This window comes from Heterodontus francisci, chromosome 24 (assembly GCF_036365525.1).
Source record: "Heterodontus francisci isolate sHetFra1 chromosome 24, sHetFra1.hap1, whole genome shotgun sequence".
NCBI classification, from domain to species: domain Eukaryota; kingdom Metazoa; phylum Chordata; class Chondrichthyes; order Heterodontiformes; family Heterodontidae; genus Heterodontus; species Heterodontus francisci.
In genome coordinates, this window is record NC_090394.1 from 75,574,901 (window position 1) to 75,587,732 (window position 12,832).

The 12,832-nt window shown below is 42.2% G+C and overlaps 1 protein-coding gene across 3 annotated transcripts in view; it reads left to right on the forward strand.

The window, feature by feature from the left end:
• The window catches only part of capn15 (calpain 15), a 289,848-nt gene that overhangs the window by 17,316 nt on the left and 259,700 nt on the right, over nt 1-12,832 (forward strand). Inside the window, exon 1 of one of the 3 annotated variants that reach the window (XM_068056645.1) lies at nt 3,249-3,265. The exons of the other annotated variants lie outside the window; for them this stretch is intronic. Coding sequence (XP_067912746.1) covers nt 3,261-3,265 — 5 coding nt within the window. The 5' untranslated portion in view covers nt 3,249-3,260. Of the gene's footprint in view, nt 1-3,248; nt 3,266-12,832 lie in introns of those variants that run through there. 3 annotated transcript variants of the gene reach the window in all.

The window sequence follows — 12,832 nt, forward strand, 5'->3', positions numbered from 1 at the left end:
GGTGATTGAGAAGGCATCACTTGCAAGTTGTGTCCCTTGATTTTTACAGGAAGGAGAGTAGGAGGGGGGGATTGCCTAGTTGTTAAAGTAATGCGGTTTGCACTGCAAATGCAAATGTGTGCCAGCAGAAGCCGTTGAGCTCTGTATACAGATCAATTAGTAACTTGCACTTTCTTAATATAATTTTTTTTCTTGCTCCCTCCCTTTTCTGTCTTCTCTCTGGCACTAGGATTTGAGAGGAGCAGAATAGTGGGGAGATATCGCCATGAATTTACTCAGTTTCTTTGAACCAGGATTTCAGTCGAAGTATGATGGAGAACCTGTGAACGTAAAGTTCACAAACTGCAAATACACCAACAATGCAAGTATAACTTCTCAATTCAACCTGTGAGAAGTGAGTGCTTTGAAAACAGGATAAATCTAACGATTACTGCTGGCTTCAGTGAATTCAGGCTTGACGCCAGAGACAGTAACACCTGAAACCCTGTGTAAAAGCAGCTTTAGAGGATGAGGATTGCAGGAGAGAGTGTGTTTGGTTCACTCCATTGTGGATTGATGTTATTACACTTAAAAGCCTAATCTCTTCCCCACCAGCGTGACAGTCAGTTTGAGCATGGTACCCTGCTTGGATGGATTGGGGAAGTACACTTGACTGTGTTAGAAATTCCATTAGCACATAATTGTGTGCACTTGCGAACTATTTTACATACTGGTTAGCACCAGTCTTCAGCAGACTTCCAGTTTAAAACTTCCTATTGAAATACAATGGAATCTTGCTTGGCAGCACAAATACTAAAATTGGGACAACTGCTGTAAATGGCCATCTGTTCAAATAGAAACATCACTGGACAAAGAATCAGCCTGTCTTTTACATTTTAACATTCATTCTGTGTGGAATAGGAATAAATTGTAACCATTGCCGGCTTTAAATGTTCACCACCTGTGTGGTGTGGTCCTATGGAGTGATTTTTGCAGTATTTCTGACAGTGTAGATGGGGTATGCATGGTTTGGGGAGATGAGAACAAAATCTCTCCAGGGTGGAAGGCAGAGCTGCTTTTTTGATTTGAGTTTTCTCTTTCTTCCTATGACGTTGTCCATCCCATAGACTGCCTTGAATAGTATGTAGCCTCAGGAGATGATAGCCTTTCTGAACTTAGTCTGGGGTTTTAAAGATGATAATGAGCGAATAGTGCAGCAAGTTTGAACATATCCCAGGGCTGTATACAATGAACTCACAGTATCTGTATGTGCGAGAGTGTGGGCTATGATCATTATGGTATAATGGAGGGCTGTATTCAAAGGGAATTGCTGTTTATTTCCATGTGCATTGTAGCTTAACCACTTGGCTGCTGAGGTCCTGGGACTGAAATCCTTTTTTCCTTCTTTGTAATTTTTTTTTATAAAGCAACACGATTCTGTTTGTGTTGAATTAGAACATAGGTTTTTGTCCTTGGATCAGAGAGCTCCCTGAGGTCATCCGATTACTGTCTGTCAATGAATTCTTGTACCTGATTATTTACTGATGTCCTGCTTTTATTGCTGTACGCTAGTAGTCAGGGAAAAAATCCTTTCTGTAGTGATGGCTCTGCTTTGCTTTGGGCAGCTGACAAGGTCGTCTAGAAGTTAGGACAGAGGATCTCCAGGATCGTGCCAATATTTACAGCATGTCTCTGGGAATGGTTTATTTGCAGAAGGTTCCTGCAGAAAAAATGTGAAGAGCACTGATGTAGAACACTAATATTCAGTAAAGTGTCTAAAATGTTTAAACTTTGTGTTACGACCAGATGAGAAAGGTGTCCAGGGGTCTTTTACTGTCTTCACGTGGTCTTATTGTAACAGGGTTTAATTTTAAACACACGGTTTTGAGCTCCCCCTTGGTGACTCCTCGTTCACTACTTTCCAATTATAACGCAAAGAAATGAGCATAAACAGGCTTTCTTAGGTTTAAAGAAGGCAAGTGACATTTATAAAAACTTAAACTCTAATTCGGTTAACGCCTACAGGAACACGCCGTGCACCATGCTAGCATGCATACACGATATGCACATGCAAATGGAGACAGAAAAGAGCAGAAGAAAAATAAAGTGAAAAAGTTTGAGGCAATCTCTGAAGAGGGGTTTTTAATGTGCTTCAAGCTCGCTGTAGCCCTTGATTGTAGGTAGTCTTGCTTTTCGTTGGGGCCCATTCTTCTTGAACCTTGTTCACTGTAGGACACTTTTCTCTCTTGTGGTTCATGTGTCTTCAATGGGTCTTCAGTTCCGTGAGAAAGCGATGGGAGCAGACAGGAGAAAGATCTTTTCAGTCCAGGAGCAAAAAGCTTTCTGCGTTTTAAAACTCTGTGGCAAGTTCAAATTAAAAAAAAAATCAAAGTCAGTTAGTCATGTGACTAAACTGGTCTGACCATGTCTGTTTGTGTATTTGGCCATTTTAGCAGTTAATCTGGAATGCTAGCCTCTCCACCTTCAACGTCTGGTAATCAAAAGTCCATTGTGGATTAAATTGGAGCAGGGAGTGGCCACTTTGACTGTTCCAAGTACTGTCTGTTACTATGCAAAAAAGGTCTTTCCGGCAAGGGGCCTGGCAATTCCTTGTGATAGGTGCTCTTTTCTTCCCAGCAACAATTTTAAGTTTAAATGTTCATGTGGCGAAATAATGTGTACCTCATTCTTGGCAAGTTGTCTTTAGACACTGCCTGAGGTCATGGTCACATATTTGATAGCAATTGCATTTTGTTCTTGTGATTTTTTTTTTAAAATGACACTTTCAGACAGTGAAGGGACTGTAAGCGATTTGTGTAGCTCTTCAACTCCTAGAGAGAACTGCATTTGATGAAACATTCTGCTCTGAAATTCTTCTTGCTTATATCCAAAATCTCTTGAGCTGCAACAACCCAGCTGTTGGGAAACTATTCTCCATATGTTTGGTAATCCCAAATGCTGTTGGTGAAAATTTCAGGAGCTTTCTTTTCAACTGAATCAAAATTCTAACTCTTGTATTACAATTCAAACGTATAACAAGCTGGCTGCCTGTTCCTGCCAATTACAATAAAAATGTTTGTTTATTCTCGGTAAGACCAGCATTTATTACCCATCCCTAGTTGCCTTTGAGAAGGTGGTGTTGGGCCGTCTTCTTGAACTGCTGAAGTCTTTTTTTTTTACTTTGTTTTGGTTTGATGCAACTGAGAGGCTTTCTAAACCATTTCAGAGGACAGTGAAGAGTTGAACACTTTGGCGTGGGACTGGAGTCATATATCAACCAGATGGGGTAAGGACGGCAGATTTCCTTCCCTAAAGGATGTTAGTGAACCAGTTGGGTTTTTACATCAATCTGACAGCTTCATGGTCACTTTTACTGATCCCAGATTTTTACAGATCTGGAATATGTATAAAAAATTCAAATAATGGAATTTGAATTTTAAGTTCTCTGGATTACTAGTCCAATAACACAACCATACCTCCTCAATGATCACATTTAAAGTGCCTCAGAATGATACATATATGATCCTCATGCCCTCCTCTCACCATTTGCTTCACTAGATAAAGGTTTTAATGTGATTTAACATTAAATCACATGATGTAACCAACAAGCCTGGCACTATGGATGAGTTTAAGTGAGGCACATTTATCCTTAACTTGTAAGACAGCTGCTTACAATGTGCAGTCTTATCTATTCTACCATTACGAACTTCAGTGAACCTGTCATAAGGAGGGCATTGATGCAGAGTGCTTCATCTCTGTTACGACATGCAGAATATCCAGTATTGTACGCGTAAGATCTGCTGTTTTTGTCCTTTTTAACTGGCACTTCCCATGCCTCCCACCTCCATCAGTATTGTGAGGTGACATGTACACTTTCTAACCAGTAGTTTGTATCTGTAAACGTCTCTTTACTTGTAAAATTCTATTTATTAGGAGGGATTAATTGTAACTGTAGAAGAAAAGGTGATAACCTAGAATATACTGAAGAAATAAATACTAAAAAGATGTAATGACATTGCTTTTTAATTTGATACAACTGTTCATTCACAGGCTGTCTTAATTTAACCTTTTTAATCTGGCATATCAACTGGAATATCAGAGCGTTTTTACTTAATTAGTAAAGCCTAATTGTAGGTGTGTGAAACTTCACACGAGCTCAAGTAGATACCCAGCAGTGCAATTATAGAGTTTTGTCCATTCAGATCCAGAGCATTCTGAGTTAAAGAATTCAAGGATATTAAATGTCAGATTTGCCTCACATACACTTGTCTCTCAATGTTGTGGGTGCAAGTCCCACTCCAGAGACTTGAGCACAAAAATCCAGACTGAAACTTCAATGCAGTACGGCGGGAGTGCTGCACTTTTGGAGATGGTATCTTTCAGATGAGATGTTAAATCAAGGCCCCGCCTGCCCTCTGAGGTTGATGTAAAAGATCTCGCAGGGCTTTTTGAAGAACAGCAAGGGCTTTCTCCTTGGTGTCCTGGCTAATCTTAATCCCTCAGCCAACATCAGTAAAAATAGGTTATCTGCCCATTATCATATTGCTAATTGTGAAACCTTGCTTTGCACAAATTGAGTGTTGCGTTTCCTACATTACATCAGTGACAACAGTTCTAAAGTGCTTCATTGGTCATAAAGTACTTTGGGGTGTCCTGAGCATATGAAAGGTGTTATATGAGTGCAGATAAGGGTGTCCAAAACTAGGGACCATAAATATAAGGTAGTCACTAATAAATCCAATAGGGAATTCAGGAGAAACTTCTTTACCCAGAGAGTGGTGAGAATGTGGAACCGGCTACCGTAAGGAATAGGTAAGGCAAATAGTATAGATGTATTTAAGGGAAGGCTGGATAAACATGGAGAAAGGAATAGAAGGATATGCTGATTTGGTGAGATGAAGAAGGATGGGAAGAGGTTTTTTTGTGGAGCATAAGCACAGGCATGGACAGTTGGGCTGAATGTTTCTGTGCTGTACATGCTATGTCATTCTTTGTTTTAAGTGTACTGCATTGCATTAAGGCACATTGAGAGGGTGTGATTTTCCTCACTTTATTGTATTAACAGCAATATACTGAATGTACATAGTGACAATATTTTCCTACATACTAGTGTGTCTATGGTTCTCTACACTTCCCATTTCAGTTGTTACCTTTCATGTTTTTTTCTCCTTGACATTTTTATTTTTTCCATCCCATTCAGCCTCTTGCAGTATGTGGCCTTCACCATCTGCCTCTTCTTGTCTGAGGACATTTGAGGTGGTATTGTACCACTGTGGAATAACAGCATTGTTTTCCACTCTAGGTTGTTGAGCAGAAGTGCTGAGTAAAGGAGAATAAAGAACTATCCAGGATGAGAAAAGGCTATTCAGCCTGCTGAAGCTCACCCCTCAAGTGCTCAACTCTCCCAGCCTAGCATTCAAAAGGTTTTAATTCTTTTCGTTGAAAACTGTTGGCGAGACATTGATCATCTCAATTTCTCTGCCCCCCCCTCACTCACTCTAACCTGTCCCCCTCTGAACTTGAGGCACTCTGTTCTCTCAGGTCTAACCCTGACATGGTCATCAAACCTGCAGACAAGGGTGGTGCTGTTGTTGTATGGCGTACCGACCTCTACCTTGCAGAGGCTCAGCGCCAATTCACAGACACTTCTTCCTACATCCCTCTGGACAATGACACCACCACCAAACATCAAGCTACTGTCCACAGGACTGTCACTGACTTCATCTCCTCTGCAGATCTTCCCTCTACAGCTTCCAACCTCATAGTCCCGCAACCCTGGACAGCCTGCTTCTACCTCCTTCCCAAAATCCACAAACAGGACTGTCCCAGTAGACCCATTGTGTCAGTCTGCTCCTGCCCCACTGAACTTATTTCTTCCTATCTTGACTCTATCTTTTCTCCGCTGGTCCAGTCTCTTCCCACCTATATCTGTGACGCCCTACGTCATTTTGACAATTTCCAGTTTCCTGGCCCCAACCGCCTCCTCTTCAATATGGACGTCCAATCTCTCTACACCTCCATCCCCCACCAGGACGGTTTGAGGGCTCTCTGCTTCTTCCTTGAACAGAGGCCCAACCAGTCCCCATCCACCAGCACCCTCCTCCGCCTGGCTGAACTTGTTCTCACGTTGAACAACTTCTCCTTCAACTCCACTCACTTCCTTCAAGTAAAAGGTGTTGCTTTGGGTACCCGCATGCGTCCTAGTTATGCCTGTCTTTTTGTGGGATATGTCGAACATTCTTTGTTCCAGTCCTACTCAGGCCCCCTCCCTCAACTCTTTTTCTGGTACATTGATGACTGTATCGGTGCCATTTCCTGCTCCCGCCCCGAACTGGAAAACTTTATAACTTGGCTTCTAATTTCTACCCTTCTCTCACCTTTACATGGTCCATCTCCGACACTTCCCTTCCCTTCCTCGACTTCTCTGTCTCCATTTCTGGGGATTGGCTGTCTACCAATATCCATTATAAGCCCACCGACTCCCACAGCTACCTCGACTACACTTCATCACACCCTGCCTCCTGTAAGGACTCCATTCTATTCTCTCAGTTTCTCCGTCTCCGATGCATCTGCTCTGATGATGCAACCTTCCATGACAGGGCTTCTGATATGTCTTCCTTTTTCCTCAACCGAGGATTCCCCCCCACTGTGGTTGATGGGGCCCTCAACTGTGTCCGGCCCATTTCCCGCACCTCTACCCTCACCCCTTCCCCTCCCTCCCAGAACCAGGACAGGGTTCCCCTTGTCCTCACTTTCCACCCCATCAGCCTCCATATCCAAAGGATCATCCTCCACCATTTCCGCCACCTCCGGCGTGATGCCACTACCAAACACATCTTGCCCTCCCTTCCCCTGTCAGCATTCCGAAGGGATCGTTCCATCCGCGACACCCTGGTCCACTGCTCCATTACCCCTGACACCTCGTCCCCTTCCCACAGCACCTTCCCCTGCAATCGCAGGAGGTGTAATACCTGCCCATTTACCTCCTCTCTCCTCACTATTCCAGGCCTCAAACACTCCTTTCAGGTGAAGCAGCGATTTACTTGTACTTCTTTCAATGTAGTATACTGTATTCGCTGCTCACAATGTGGTCTCCTCTACATTGGGGACACCAAACACAGACTGGGTGACCGCTTTGCGGAACATCTCCGCTCATTCCGCAAGCAGGACCCCGAGCTTCCGATTGCTTGCCATTTCAACACTCCACCCTGCTCTCATGCTCACATCTCTGTCCTGGGATTGCTGCAATGTTCCAGTGAACATCAACGCAAGCTCGAGGAACAGCATCTCATTTACCGATTAGGCACACTACAGCCTGCTGGACTGAACATTGAGTTCATTCATTTCAGAGCATGTCGGGCCCCCCCATTTTACTTTTATTTTTAGTTATTTTTTTCTTTTTTCTTTTTAATTTTTTTGTATGTGTTTATTTCATCTTAGTTTGGTCAGTTTGCTTACCCACTGTTTTTTTTTCATGTTTGTACTTGCTGCTGTTCAATTTTCAGTCCATTAACACCCTATCTACTAATGTTTTGTCTTTCAGCACACCAGTAACATATTGTTTGCCTTTGCTCCATGACCTTCTGGTCAGCTATTCTGTGACCTTGTCCTATCTACACCTTCTCCTTTGTTATCTCTTGCCCCCCCACTTTACTTGCTTATAACCTTTGACATTTCTAATATTTGCCAGTTCTGAAGAAGGGTCACTGACCTGAAACGTTAACTCTGTTTCTCTCTCCACAGATGCTGCCAGCCCTGCTGAGTATTTCCAGCATTTCTCGTTTCGATTTCCAGCATCTGCAGTATTTTGTTTTTGTTTTAATTCTAATACTTTACTAGGAAGGTTATCCATTTATCTGTTTAAAATACAGAACTTAAAATGACATCCTCTTGATTTACTGGTCTTGAATTAATGTTCTGGGTTCATCTTACTAAATACTTAAGTACTTCATAGTTTGTACGCTCGCCCTTCTATTTAGACTTTAGAGCTTGAGCTTCTCACATTTTTCCTCTGAGCACAGCGCCTTTACACTTGGAATAAGCCTTCTTCATCTTCTTTGCAGTCTTTCCAATGTATTCAAATCCTTTTGAAGTGTGATGACCAAAGGTGAATACTGTACCGCTGTGAAGCCTTAATAGGCTGGTGCTCGATTGTTTCTCTTGCTTATCGCCACTTTCTGTTTGCATTTATTCCTATGCTACGTTGTCTAGCCACTGAAAGTCTTGTCTATAATGTGATTCCCTTTCCACGTCTTCCTATGCTCTTTCCATCCTGCGTGGTGCAATGCTTCAAATACATCAGTATTAAATTTCACTTGCTGTTTCTCTGCTCAATTATAGAACTAAATTCCACTGCCAATCGTTAAAATGCATCCTTTGTCCATGTGGCTCTCCCTATTTTAGTGTTCTCTGCAAATCAAACATCCAGCTTACAGGTTTTTTGAATTGTAACAGCAGTGGTCTAAGCACTGACTCCTGCAGTGTGCCACACAGCATCTTCCTGTCTACTGATACATCCATCATTGAGTATGCTACCAGTTTAATGAAATCATCATATCCAGTCCCATAATCTACTTTAGTTTTGGATAGCTTTTAGTTTGATTAAAAGTTCTGGTGTGGGATTTTATCAAAATATTTCAGAAAGCACGAATGAATCTTTTCAAAGGGAGTTTCACAATCTAATTTATTTGTAATGCTATTAAAGAAGACAAGGAGGCTTTTTAGACATGATTTTCCCATTCATAATTCCATTCTGGCTCTTTAGCTATTGCTGTACAGGCACTCGACCAGCCTGAACCTTAGGATCCGACCATTAGAAAAGGAGGGAGGTAACTCAACCCCTCAAGCCTGTTCTGCCATTCAGTTAGATTGTGGATGATCTGTATCTTAACTCCCTTTACCCACTTTTGCACCACATCTCTTGATACATTACCTAACAAAAATCTATCGATGTCAGTGTTAAATTTCAATTCACCCTCAGCATCTAGAACTATTTGGAGGAGAGAGTTTCAGATTTCCACCATGCTTTGTGTTTTTAAAAAAAAGCTTCCTGATTTCCATCTTAAATGGCCTGGCTCTAATTTTAAGATTGTAGCTCCTTGTTTTGGATTGCCCCGCTAGAGGCAATAGTTTCCCTCTCTGACCCTTTTGAATCCCTTCATCATTTTGACCCCTCAACCTTCTAAACTCAAGGGAGAGCAGCCTTGTCTGAGGGAAGCATTTTTTGAAGTTAGTAAAGCACCCTCAAGACCGACCTTTGTACGTGAATAATTAAAAAATGAATAAAAGGTTATGTCTCACATACTGGAAGAGCAATGATACAACAATTATGGAGTTATGAAAAATGGACTTTGTCTTTAAAAAGTGAACCTTTATTTTAAAAAGTGAGCAATGGTCCAAAATGCCCACTGAAGAAAAGGAAATTGACCTTTTATGTATTCAAACTGTCTGACAAAGACAAAGGACAAATCTTCAAAGCCAAAAGCTGTTAATGGAACTCATCTTACACCTATCCTAAAAACATTCCAGAATTGAATGTCATCTTCTGAAACAAAGGAGGTGTGAAGTAGCCAAGTCCTGGGCTATTGTGCGATCACCATGGGGAAGAGAGGAGAATGTCTCCTAACAGGAGGTGAGCAGTGACACGGTTTTACCTTTTTTAAAAAAAAGACAGCCAGAAAGAGAGAGAGAGACTGACCCAGAAGGTGAAGCTCCTTGTAACAGCATGAGTTTCAGCCTAGCCCGGAAACACAGTGCCCTGCAACATCTACAGTATACAGCAGAGAGAGCTAGTAGTAACCCACCATCTTCAACAGAACCTTCAGTCAAGAGAGAAATCTACAATCATCTCAGACCTGCATCCATCTAGAAGCTGATTCTCAAGAGAATTCAACAGGTTTATGGTAACCTTTCTCCTCAATAAAAATCACCTTCCTCTTTCCCTTCTCTGTTTCCTCGCGTGTGTGTGTGTAAATGAATGAATGCGTGAGTGGATGTGGTTGCGACAATTTCAGGATAAGGTGTATTGATCAACAAACAACTGATTTTCTGTTTTTTAAAACCTACAAGAAAGCATGTCGCTGTCTGTTTATTTGAAAAAACACACCAAGGGGCTAAACTCTAATACAGATACACTTGCTGCAGTTAGGTGGGGAATTGAACAGGGGGAGACACCCACGCCGCACTACGTGGCCGTAACAGTTAGCTTCCACTTAACTGGCTAGATGCTCTGAGTATGCTCTGTAAGGCCATTGGTTGGCCTCAGCAAGGTACAAATCCTCTGTCGCCTCAGGTAGCATTTGGCTAAAATAATTTTTAAATTTAAAAACTAAATTTTATGCAAATATACTGGTACAAAGAACAGTTACTGTGAGTCGCCAGGCTGGGTGAATCTTTGACAAGCAAAGTGTGACAGCCTTACCTCCTCACCATCTACAGCCTCTATATCCAGCCTGAGAGAAAGTGCTCTCGCCAAAATGAGGTTTGTATGCTCTCTGAATACTCAGAGAACTTGGAGGTTACTTGCTGCCCTGTAATGAGTCTCAGTTGTTGCAAGTATCCCATTGATTCTGTTCAGCATATATTCATTTCAGAATGCCTAGTTAAAATTTTCAGCAACATTTGTTAAATTCCCCATGGCTTGCAAGGAGATGGGAAGAGTTTGCAGAGAATGTTACACCACAGTCAACTTCTTGCTCTTTAATTTATGGTGCTTGTCAGCCCCCCCGCAACACTTGATCACACGTGTTCAGCACGCAATCCTTCTTACTCATCAGTCATTCCTCCTCTTACTTGTATGGTAAAGTGGCCAGCAACATTTTCACACGAGTTGTCTGATAAATGTAAATACAAGATCAGGATATTTCCATAGTTCTATTAATGCCATAGAAAATGTGTGGCTGTGGCAGATTAAGGAGGTGCATATTCTAACTGAACGTCCTATTAAAGGTATTGTACTTTACCCAGTCTGCAGAAATGATCTGTGGGATAATTGAACAATCTCATAGCTGTGTAACGGTGATTTAGAGAGTAGAGAGAGGTGTTGTATGGAAAGTTTGAGATGTGAGGAACTATGTGGGTGTTTGTTGATAATTATAGTGCAGACAGCAATACAGAAATCTGTAGTATAGGCTCCCTCTTTGGCTCAGCGAATTTATCAAGAGAATTACTGAACCATACAATTCAGGAAGCTCTCAGATCCAGTCCCTAGCTTGTGCTGATTTGAGCTGGAGCAGCACAGGGGTGCTGCAATCTTCCTCGGGAGCAGGATATCAACCTGGACTCGTGCTACTGCTTAATCTGCAGTGACCACTGTTGGGGCTGTGCATGTTTAGACGTCAGGTGACAATAGAACAGGGCTTTGATATGAGACCCCCCTGTAGTTGAGTATCATGCTTACAGAGTGTTGAGGTACTCACGATTACCTGATACCTGTGAACCCATACTCCAGTCATGGAAGCCAAGTTGCAGGTGTTTTTCCCCCAGAGATCAAGATTTCTACATTCTTGTAAGAGGATATTTGAAATTGTACAGAGGGTTTCTGAGAAGTACACAAATTCTTTGAAACTTCTCTCAACCTTTCATTTCAATCATTGAAGCAGCTCTTTGTAACTGAGCTGGTATGTGAAGGGCTGGACTGAAGCAGATTTGTTCCTTTATTGCAGTACTACTGTCAACCATAACCTGCAGAGCATATTTCTCAAAACTCATTGGTCCAAATCAGGCACAGAATCCTCCAGGAATTCTTCCACAGATGAAGGGCATTGTTATGGCTCCACTTCTGTCAATGCTTCCCCTGCTGATGCTCTTTAATGATCTCTGCTGTGAAGCTGTTTGCCACTTGACATGATGCTTGCAAGTGTAAACTCATGGTCATGTTGTAGAGACATAACCAGGTTATGGAGTGGGACAGAGGTTGGGTACAGTTTAGTTTAGTTTAGAGATACAGCACTGAAACAGGCCCTTCGGCCCACCGAGTCTGTGCCGACCATCAACCACCCATTTTATACTAATCCTACACTAATTCCACATTACTACCACATCCCCACTTGTCTCTATATTTCCCTACCACCTACCTATACTAGGGGCAATTTATAACGGCCAATTAACCTATCAACCAGCAAGTCTTTGGCATGTGGGAGGAAACCGGAGCACCCGGAGGAAACCCACGCAGACACAGGGAGAACTTGCAAACTCCACACAGGCAGTCCCCAGAATTGAACCCGGGTCGCTGGAGCTGTGAGGCTATGGTGCTAACCACTGCGCCACTGGGGGATGGAATGAACACCATATTCAGCCTGTGAGGCTCACAATTAACACTGCTATGTTAGACAATGGCCACTACATTCAGTAATGGTGTGTGACTTTCCCAGTACATCAGTGACTGCCACCTTAGTGCCAGTGTGCACTCCATATATATACTGAGGCACCATTATATAGTTGGAATCAGCAGTGTTTTTAATTAAACTAGTTAAACAATTGTTCCAGTTTCTGTGTTGCACAAGGTCATGCTGTTTAATGGTCAGGGTGTGTACAAACTTAAGAGAGTGTCAAGTAACAGAGGTGGGGAGAGGATTTGGGTGAAGGGAGATTTAGAAATCCAAAGAGAGAGGTCGAGGCACCGGGACAGTATAGCGTTATGGATAAAGACAAACAGAAAGGGACAGAGAGTTTAACAAAAAATATATATCAGTGAATAGGGTCATTGCAGGGAATAGAAGTAAAAAGAATGAAATTAAAGGTTCTTCATCTGAATGCGTGAAGCATCTGCAATAAGATAGATGAACTAGTGGCACAAATAGTGGTCAATGATTTAGATTTAATCACCATTACAGAGACATGGTTACATGATGAT